Source organism: Myxine glutinosa, chromosome 1 (genome assembly GCF_964187855.1).
Source record: "Myxine glutinosa chromosome 1, kmMyxGlut1.1, whole genome shotgun sequence".
NCBI classification, from domain to species: domain Eukaryota; kingdom Metazoa; phylum Chordata; class Myxini; order Myxiniformes; family Myxinidae; genus Myxine; species Myxine glutinosa.
Window position 1 is genome coordinate 179,819,008 of NC_136261.1, and position 11,111 is coordinate 179,830,118.

The 11,111-nt window shown below is 52.9% G+C and overlaps 1 protein-coding gene across 1 annotated transcript in view; it reads right to left on the reverse strand.

Annotated features, from left to right (window-relative positions):
- The window catches only part of LOC137432387 (unconventional myosin-XV), a 214,080-nt gene extending 203,758 nt beyond the window's left edge, over nt 1-10,322 (reverse strand). The window contains exons 1-2 of the mRNA XM_068124318.2: nt 10,308-10,322; nt 9,927-10,051 (exon numbers count right to left, since the gene is read on the reverse strand). Of these exons, the coding sequence (XP_067980419.2) occupies nt 9,927-10,051; nt 10,308-10,322 (140 nt within the window). The remainder of the gene's footprint in view (nt 1-9,926; nt 10,052-10,307) is intronic.
- Nucleotides 10,323-11,111: the final 789 nt, after the last annotated feature.

Consider the following 11,111-nt stretch of genomic DNA (forward strand, 5'->3'; position numbering starts at 1 on the left):
GTGGGTGGTTGTCAAAATGTGGAACAGCAACACCATCCAATATATCCCTACGGTACTTTTCACCTGTCACAATGCCCCAAACAGTGACAAGGTCAAGCTTACAATCGTAACATGCAGACCCACATAATAGCAGATCCTCCACCAAATGAGATGGACTCCATAATGTTGTTGCTGTATTATGTTGTCACCAAACCTGAGTTCTCATATCAGTCATGAGCAGGACAAATCGACTTTCATCAGACCACTGGATGTGAGATTCCCGTTTTTAACATCACTCATTTGTTGATGTTTTCAGACCAATCAGCTTATAAAATTCCGATGGAAGCCAAGTTGCCACGTTCATCCCCATAATAGGCCATCTTTTGGTCTTCACCAAGTGCTACACTGACCATAGTAAAACAATCCATCAATGGAAGTACACAATGCCAATGTAACTTTCTCTAGAAATTGACCATGTGAAAGTGCTTTTGTAGTTAATACTCCGACTGTACATGTTTGGTGTGTAAAATTGCCTTGATCTAGTGATGAATGAAAAATATAGCATGTGCATGAAGGGTTCTTTCATTTATATCTCAAAGAAAATTTGAATTTGATTCAGCCCCCATCCCCTCACCCTCTCAAGTCTGCTCCATCTCTTCCCCTTTGTTCCTTTACATCTCAAAACCTTGTCTCCATCCCCTGTTACTCCATCATCATTTTTAGCTCACCTGGAATGAAGTTTAGGGGAGCTTATGCGATGGCGCGTTGTCCGTAAGTCCGTCCGTCCGTCTGTCTGTCCGTCCGTCTGTCAGACCGTCAGACCGTAAACACTTGAAACTTCTTCTCCGAAACCGCTGCTGTGATTGCGCCAAAATTTGGCACAAATTATATTTGTTGTGTTGTGACTAAAGTTTGTTCACGCATTAAACAAAAAAATCGGGGTCTAAGGGGGTCCAGGTTTGACCCCCCAAAATATGTATTTGCTTTCTTTTCAGGAACCACACATGCAATTTCGATGGGACTTCACCACAACCTTCACCACCCGTGATGTCCCAAAGTTTGTTCAAGGCATTAGAAAAAACTTAGGTCTCAGGAGGTATATGGGGTTGGGAAAGGGGGTTTGCCCCCCAAAATAGGTATTTTTTTCTTTGTTTGTTTAAAGTCTCATGATTATGTTAGTATGATTCTACATGCTGCCCTGTCTTCTAGCAACCATTGAAATTGGTTTAAAATACCCTTAGTCAGTGCAGTATACTGTTTATTCTACCAGGTGAGAACCAGGGGTATTGCCCCTATGTTTCTTTCCGATCATAGTCTCTTCGTTCTGTTCTCAAATTGAATCTCATATTATAGCCCCATTCCCCATATATATACAGTCACGTGAAAAAGTAAGTACACCCCATGTAAAGTTTTGACTTTTTCAACATATTTCAACAAACAGCTATTTGATCTTCATTTCAACAATATTGATAGACTAGCGGGGTCACCCGTGGGAATCCCACGGGCATGGATGTGTGTGACATTTCGACATATTGAGTTAGATGCTGCACATTCATTTTTACAAAATGGTTACTGGCATGTCATCAGATCCAGAAATGGTGTGATGAACACAATTTATTTATTTCACATAATATGTGACCCCTCACTCCTCTCCACCTGACACTCTCCTGTCTCCACCTGACAGTGACACTCTCCTCTCTCCACCTAGCACTCCTCTCCTCTCCAATCCCTCACATTCCTCTCCTTTCCAATCCCTCACCTCTCCAATCCCTCACACTCCTCTCCTCTCCAATCCCTCACACTCCTCTCCAATCGCGCCTCACACTCCTCTCCAATCGCGCCTCACACTCCTCTCCAATCGCGCCTCACACTCCTCTCCAATCGCGCCTCACACTCCTCTCCAATCGCGCCTCACACTCCTCTCCAATCAGGCCTCACACTCCTCCCCAATCGCGCCTCACACTCCTCTCCAATCGCGCCTCACACTCCTCTCCAATCGCGCCTCACACTCCTCTCCAATTGTGCCTCACACTCCCCTCCAATCACTCCTCTCCAATCGCGCCTCACACTCCTCTCCAATCGCGCCTCACACTCCTCTCCAATCGCGCCTCACACTCCTCTCCAATCAGGCCTCACACTCCTCCCCAATCGCGCCTCACACTCCTCTCCAATCGCGCCTCACACTCCTCTCCAATCGCGCCTCACACTCCTCTCAAATCGTGCCTCACACTCCTCTCCAATCGCGCCTCACACTCCTCTCCAATCGCTCCTCACACTCCTCTCCAATCACGCCTCACACTCCCCTCCAATCGCTCCTCACTCGCCTCTCCAATCGCTCCTCACTCGCCTCTACAATCGCTCCTCACTCGCCTCTCCAATCGCTCCTCACTCGCCTCTCCAATCGCTCCTCACTCGCCTCTCCAATCGCTCCTCACTCGCCTCTCCAATCGCTCCTCACTCGCCTCTCCAATCGCTCCTCACTCGCCTCTCCAATCGCTCCTCACTCGCCTCTCCAATCGCGCCTCACTCGCCTCTCCAATCGCTCCTCACTCGCCTCTCCAATCGCTCCTCACTCGCCTCTCCAATCGCTCCTCACTCGCCTCTCCAATCGCTCCTCACTCGCCTCTTCAATCGGCTTTCCCCGTCTCGTTTCTCTCGTTTTTCTCCCGTCTCGTTCTTTTTCTTGCTCCAAATCGGCCCGTCTCGCCCATCGGCCCGTCGGAATCGGAAATCGACCCGTCTTGCTTTCTTGCTTGCGCGTAAATAAATTGTGTTCATTACACCATTTCTGGATCTGATGACTTGCCAGTGTGGCGGACACGAAAGCACTGACGCGGTGACATCACCCCGCACACCAAGTGGGGCTGGGCCACGCCAGGGAGAGAGGCGTGGCCTCACGATATACGCGGAGCGCGCAGGCCTGAGCAGCTTAGTGCTGCAGTTTGAGTACTTTGAATAAAGACTCTTTTATGAACCGCGTTGTCCGCTTGCTCTTTGCGTAAGCATTAACGCGCGCAGCATCGCGCTTTATATGGTGACCTCGACATTGGATCTGCCGTAGCGATCCTTCCGAACACGACGCCATTGCAATGGCCAACGACAAGGCAATGGCGATTAAACTTCCCGAATTTTGGGAGGCCCAGGCCGAAGTCTGGTTCGTTCAAGCCGAAGCCCAATTTCAGCTTCGGCGCCTCACCAACGACGACATGCGCTACTGCCACGTCGTCGCCTCCCTCGGGCCCGGCACGGCCGCTCGAGTTGTGTCCGTCCTTCGCCACCCACCGGACGGCCACAAGTACGAGGCACTCAAGCGGCTACTCCTAGCCACGTTCGGCCTCACGGACGACACACGGGCCGACCGCCTCCTGGATCTCCCTGAGCTCGGCGACATGTGCCCATCGGTCAGAATGGACCATATGCTGTCACTGTTGGGCGACGAAGCCCCCGGTTCTCTATTCCGGGCGCTTTTCCATCGCCAACTTCCAGCGCAGGTTCGCCTCGCGTTGGCCGGGACCGGGCTAACGGAACCCCGAGCATTGGCAGCCGAGGCGGACAGGTACTTCGCGGCTTCGTATACGCGGGCGAGAGTCGGCGCGGCCGTCACGGACCTCGAGGCTGATGCTGCTGATCCACAGCATCAGCTTCCACAGCATACGCAGCATGCTGATACGCCCCTCGTGACCGCCACCACGCCCCGCCCACCGCCGCGGCGAAAACCGCCAACTCTACCGGCCTGGCGGAGCCAGCCACACTCCTCCAGCTCCACCACCTGGTGCTGGTTCCACGCCAAGTTTGGCCACGAGGCTCGGCAATGTCATCCGCCATGCTCCTTCAACAGGTCGGGAAACGCCCGTGCTGGCGCTCAATAGTGGCGATGAGCGCCGGCCGTTCGAGCAGCCTGCTGTTCATAACGGACACCTTATCCGGGCGCCGTTACCTGTGCGACACGGGAGCGCAGGTGAGTGTCGTTCCCGCCGGCACGTCAGACAAGCACGCCGCGGGCGGGGGCCCCCGTGCTGCTTGCCGCGAACGGGACGCCCATCCGTACGTACGGAAAACGCTGCCTCTCTCTGCGGTTCGGAGGGCAGGTTTTCCGCTGGACGTTCGTCACCGCCGACGTGCCCATGGCACTGCTTGGCGCGGACTTCCTGTGCGCTAATGGGCTCCTGGTCGAAGTAAAGCGCAGACGTCTTGTCCAGGCCGAGACGTTCAGCTTGCTCGCTTGTGCGCTGCCCAGCTCGTCGAGCAGCTCAACGAGCGGCTTGCCAAGCGGCTTGCCGAACGGTTCGGTTCCGGCCACGTTGGTCTGTACGCTTCCGGCAGCGGACGCATTCACCCGCCTCCTCGCCGGCTTCCCGGCCCTCACGCGGCCCACCTTCTCGGCGGGGGCCGTCAAGCACGGGGTGGCCCATCACATCCCCACCGTCGGGCCACCGGTCTACGCCCGGGCACGCCGCCTCGAGCCGACGAAGCTGGCGGTGGCAAAAGCGGGGTTCGCTACCCTGGAGCGACTCGGCATCGTTCGGCGCTCAGAGAGCGCTTGGGCGTCGCCGCTGCACATCGTGCCGAAGCCCGGCGGGGGATGGCGACCGTGCGGGGACTATCGCCGTCTCAATGACGCCACGACTCCCGACCGCTACCCCATCCCCCACATTCAGGACTTTTCGGCCCGTTTGGCGGGCATGTCCTTCTTCTCGAAGGTGGACCTCATACGTGGCTACCATCAGGTCCCCGTCAGGCCGGAGGACGTCCCGAAGACGGCGGTCATCACGCCATTCGGACTCTTCGAGTTCCTGCGGATGCCCTTCGGTCTGAAGAATGCGGCCCAGGCGTCCTGCGCGACTTGGATTTTGTCTACGTCTACCTGGACGATATGCTCGTCGCCAGCGCGTCCCGCGAAGAGCACCTACGCCACCTCCGCACGCTCTTCGAACGCCTGGGCCAGCATGGCCTGATTGTGAACCCCGCAAAGTGCCAGTTCGGCGCCGCCATAATCGATTTTCTGGGGCACCGTGTCACCAGGCACGGAGCCGTCCCCCTGCCGGCCAAGGTGGAGGCGGTGAAGGGGTTTCCGCGCCCCCTCACGATCAGAGGGCTGCAGGAGTTCCTGGGCATGGTGAACTTTTACCATCGGTTCCTGCCCCGTATCGCCCAGCTCCTGCGCCCCCTGCACGAAGCTCTCCGTGGTAAGCCGGGCAAAGGCGACGTTACCTGGACTGAGCAGATGGACACGGCGTTCACGGGCGCGAAGCTCGCCTTGGCTAACGCCACCATGCTCGCGCACCCGGCGCCCGATGCACCGATCGCCCTCACCACCGACGCCTCGGACTACGCGGTGGGCGCGGTGCACGAGCAATGGGTGCGTGGAGCTTGGCAACCGCTGGCGTTCGTTAGCCGGCAGCTTCGCCCGCCCGAACGCCGTTACAGTACCTTCGACCGCGAGTTGCTCGGGCTTCACTTGGCGGTCAGGCACTTCCGCCATCTGCTCGAGGGCCGTGCGTTCACGGCCTTCGTCGACCACAAGCCGCTGATCTTCGCGATGGGCAAGGTCACCGAGCCGTGGTCGGCCCGGCAGCAGCGTCACCTCTCGGCCGTGTCCGAGTACACGACGGACATCCGGCACGTCGCGGGGAAGGACAACCCGGTGGCGGATTGCCTTTCCCGGGCTGTCGCCCACGCAGTCCACCTCGGCATCGACTATGCCCGGATGGCAGCGGACCAGGCCGCTGACCCCGACGTCCAGGCCTTGCGGACCGCCGTCACGGGCCTCCGTGTCACCGAGGTGCCGTTCGACGGCGCAGGCGCGGCCCTCTTGTGCGACGTCTCCCTCGGGCATCCTCGCCCCATCGTGCCCGCGGGCTGGCAGCGCCAGGTGTTTGACGCCATCCACGGCCTGTCCCACCCGGGCGCGAGGGCCTCCCAAAGGTTGATCGCCGACAAGTTCGTCTGGCATGGCCTCCGGAAGGCCGTCCGCGGCTGGGCCAGGACGTGCCTCGTGTGCCAGCGCGCCAAGGTGCACCGGCACACCCAGGCCCCGTTGGCCCCGTTGACGGTGCCGGAACGCCGGTTTGACCAAGTCCACGTGGACCTGGTGGGACCTCTGCCCCCCTCGTGGGGTTTCACCCACGTCCTCACCATGGTGGACCGCACCACCCGGTGGCCGGAGGCCGTGCCCTTGGCGTCGACGACGGCGGCGGATGTCGCGCAGGCTTTCATCGCCACCTGGGTCACCTGGTTCGGCGCCCCCTCAGACATCTCGTCCGACCGCGGCCCCCAGTTCACCTCGGAGCTCCAGGGGGTGGTCGCGCAGGGGCTCGGGGTCTGGCTGCACCAAACCACGGCCTACCACCCCCAGGCTAACGGCCTGTGTGAGCGATTTCACCGCTCATTGAAGGCCGCGCTCCGGGCCACCCTCCGCGATGGCGGCTGGGTCGACAGGCTCCCCTGGGTCCTGCTGGGCCTCCGGACGGCGCCCAAGGAGGACCTGCGCGCATCCGCGGCGGAGTTGGTCTTTGGGCAACCGCTGCGGGTGCCGGGCGAGTTCCTCCCCGACTCCACGGCACCATGGTCCGCGGCACAGCAGCGCTCCGCTCTGCAAGAGACCGCCCAGAGGTTCGCCCCGGTGCCAACGGCATGCCACGGGAACCCACCGACGCACGTCGCCCCGGAGCTTCGCACGGCGGAGTACGTCTTTGTCCGCCACGATGCCCACCGGACACCACTGCGGCCCCCGTACGACGGGCCTTTCCGCGTGCTGGAGACCGGGGCGAAGCACTTCACCCTGGACATCGGCGGTACTCCTGACCGCGTTTCTGTAGACCGCCTCACGCCGGCCCACCTCGACGTGGACCATCCACCACCAGTGGCCCGACCCCCGCATCGGGGCCGCCCCCCTGCGGGCGGACCCCCGGCACCGCCCAGCCCCGCCGCCACGCCGCCCCCCGGTCCTGCTGCCGGAGGCATCCCAGATGGCATCCCTGCATCCCAGATGCCGCCAGTCGCCAGGGGGCGCTTCGGCCGGGTCATCCGTTTGCCCCACAAACTGACCCTTCAGGTGCGCGGGGATTCTGGGGGGGCGCGTGTGGCGGACACGAAAGCACTGACGCGGTGACATCACCCCGCACACCAAGTGGGGATGGGCTACGCCAGGGAGAGAGGCGTGGCCTCACGATATACGCGGAGCGCGCAGCCCTGAGCAGCTTAGTGCTGCAGTTTGAGTACTTTGAATAAAGACTCTTTTATGAACCGCGTTGTCCGCTTGCTCTTTGCGTAAGCATTAGCGCGCGCAGCATCGCGCTTTACCAGTAACCATTTTGTAAAAATGAATGTGCAGCATCTAACTCAATATGTCGAAATGTCACACACATCCATGCCCGTGGGATTCCCACGGGTGACCCCGCAAGTTTGCATTGACGTTCGTCGATGGACTCGTTCGCCCGTCTCATTCGTTTTCTTGCTGCATCCTGTTCAAGTCTGCGTTCTTCATCGATCGTCTCATTCATTTTGGAAATAGAAGTTTCCACGCAGCGCATGAATTGTCACGATCCTTAAGAGGAATTTGTCTCGTAATCATCAAATGATAAATGGCAAGTAAATTATATTGTGGAAAATTAAAGATTTCAAATAAACCTGTTTAAAGTGTATGCGCACATAACTAATTTTAAAAAACGAAGAAATATCTCTCGGTAATTTCCTGAAACATATTTTACTTCCGGCTAATAATGTTGAATGAAATAAAAACGAAGAAATATATGTCGGCATCATTGTTGACGTTTTTGGGACGACTGTCATCAAACGAAAAAGTAATATATCTTAACGGAAAAGCAAAAGCGAATTTTTAATATATATCGACACGTTGCCGTGTCGTCACAAAAAGGCGTGAGAGAGACTCAATGGCCTTGAAGTTACAGGCCTTTGAGAATTCATTTCGTTCTCTAAACGGCAACTTTCATTGGATTTTCTTCCCGTTTTTTTTCAACCGAGTCTAAAACTATGTTAGCGACTGTGAAAAATGAAATGATATATCGAATTTGATTTGAAATAAAACTGGGAGAGAGAGCAAGACACCACGGGCCTACAAAACAGGCCTCAAAGCTATGCGAGTTAATAAAATGGTGGATATTTTTTGTTTATAATTATATGAAGCCACTCCCAGAATGGGTGGAGCTACTCTGCAAACCGAGTAAGCCACACCCCGGACAGACGCCCAACAGACAGACAGACAGACAGACAGAATCATCTACGGCTATTATAATATAGATGCAGGTGATAAAATATAACAAATATCATGAAACATTTACATTTTGTAGTCTATTGTATAATTTAAATAATCATAAATGCAAATTTCGCATGTGGAAAAAGTAAGTACACCCCGACATTTATCACTACTTCAAATACCTAAAATTTGAATCAGGTGCACCAGCTCAGGTGCAAATGATTAGAACATCGTTAGAGAAGATCTTGGAGGAACCTGTCTTATTTAAACCTCAGCCATTTCGTTTGGTTTGCTCTTTGTTGTTGAAGTGTGTGGCGTCACCATGCCGAGATCAAAAGAGCTCTCTGAGGCCTTCAGAAAGAAGGTTATAGATGCCTACGAGTCTGGGAAGGGATTTAAAAAGATCTCCAAACAATTTGAAATCAATCATTCGACTGTCCAGAAGATCATCTACAAGTGGCGAAGATTCCAAACAACTGCCAACTTGTTCAGGCCAGGCCGCCCCAGCAAGTTCAGCCCGAGAGCAAACCGGAAGATGCTGAAAGAAGTCTCTAAGAACCCCAGAATGTCATCACGGGACCAACAGGTAGCTCTTGCCACTGTTGATGTCAAAGTATACAAGTCTACCATTAGAAAGAGGCTGCATAAATTTGATCTACATGTGAGTTGTGCCAGGAGGAAACCTTTGCTGTCCAGAAAGAACATTAGGGCAAGACTAAAGTTTGCCAATGAACACCAAGGAAAAGACCAGCACTTCTGGAACAATGTGCTCTGGACAGATGAGTCAAAGGTAGAGCTATTTGGCCACAGTACCAGAAGACATGTTTGGCGAAAACCAAAGACAGCATTTGACCACTAGTACCTGATACCAACTGTAAAGCATGGTGGTGGAAATATTATGGTTTGGGGCAACTTTGCTGCATCAGGGTCTGGGCAGCTCACAATCATAGAATCCACTATGAATTCTTCATTGTACCAGAGGGTGCTTGAGGATAATGTGAGGCCATCTGTCGGAAAGTTGAAGCTCAACCGAAGGTGGACCTTGCAACATGACAATGACCCTAAACATACCAGTAAATCCACCAAGGAATGGCTGAAAAGAAAGAAATGGAGGGTTCTTGAATGGCCAAGTCAAAGCCCGGATCTAAATCCCATCGAGATGTTGTGGGGGGATTTGAAACGAGCTGTGCATGCACGAAACCCCTCAAACATTGCACAGCTGAAAGAATTCTGCATGGAGGTGTGGGCAAAAATTTCTCCCAGTCGATGTCAGAGACTGGTAGACAGTTGTAAGAAACGCCCACTTGAGGTTGTTTCTGCCAAAGGGGGCAATACCACCTATTAGAGCCAAGGGTGTACTTACTTTTTCCACATGTGAAATTTGCATTTATGTTTATTTAAATTATACAATGGACTACAAAATGTAAATGTTTCATGATATTTGTTATATTATATCACCTTTATCTGTCAATATTGTTGAAATGAAGATCAAATAGTTGTATGTTGAAATATGTTGAAAAAGTCAAAACTTTACAGGGGATGTACTCACTTTTTCACGTGACTGTACATACAATATAAATGGGCCGCAAGTTAAAATTCCGTCTAATGGTGACTACCCGAAGATATCTGCATAAGAAAGTACTACCGTCAGATGACTACCTGAAGGGTGCCAGGTTTGATGGTCAGATTTATTTTTAAACAAAGACCTCAAAGACAATGTCAATATCCATACCTGTTAATAAATTTATCAAAAGGAATGCGAACTGGAAAATGGTCTTTGCGGACACTGATTGTGCCCAACAGTCCAAGACATCTCAGCTGATTACGAATGACCTCTTCATCAAACAGCCTGGGTGACTGGGCAAAGGAAACAGTGAAGAACGCAACATTGTATGCAAGCAAACACACATCATACTAATGAATAATCATTCATTTGCACCAGACATTTACGAATGTAAGCATCAGATGATTTTCAAAAGAAATCACTTGATCAGAAGAAGGCCAAATGGGTTAGGAATGACCGGGATGGAGGTGAAGAACTGAGCAACTTCTCATCCTTAAAATATCCCATATGGTCTGTGCCTCAGATAGCCTCTCCTCACCCAATTCCTACCACATGGCTTCTCATGCCAACCCCTGTTTTTTTAACTAAATGCGGAGGTGTGAAAGGCGGGTGTCTGGCACCTTAAAACCAGGCTTGCTCCGTGTAGGTGGAACTCATTAGCCTTGGCTGGCTGTCTGCCTCGGAGAAGGACAACTCTGATTTCAAACCTGGGTGGGTTGAGCTCGTTAGCCTTGGTCGGCAGTCTACCAAAAATGGGGCTGGAGGCACTGTTGTCTCAAAGCAGACGAAGTAACCCCTCCCAGCAATTTTTGTTCTGTGAAGAGACAACTTTCTACATTTGTCTTGTTACAGTGCAAGGGGCTGATTGTTCTGCTTTCACTTTCCTTTGCGTAGTCCCCACCTCAAGTTGCATTGTCTTTGTCTTTGTCAAGTGGCTTTGTGTCACACAAAATCCCATTTTAAAAAAAGGCAGATGGCATGGTAATTGGTAAACCATATGCATATATATATATATATATATATATATACAGTCACGTGAAAAAGTAAGTACACCCCATGTAAAGTTTCGACTTTTTCAACATATTTCAACATACAGCTATTTGATCTTCATTTCAACAATATTGATAGATAAAGGTGATAAAATATAACAAATATCATGAAAAATTTACATGCCAACAGTCCATTGTTTAATATAAATAAACATAAATGCAAATTTCGCATGTGGAAAAAGTAAGTACACCCTTGGCTCTAATAGGTGGTATTTACCCCTTTGGCAGAAACAACCTCAAGTAGGCGTTTCTTATAACAGTCTATCAGTCTCTGACATTGACTGGGAGAATTTTTTGCCCACTC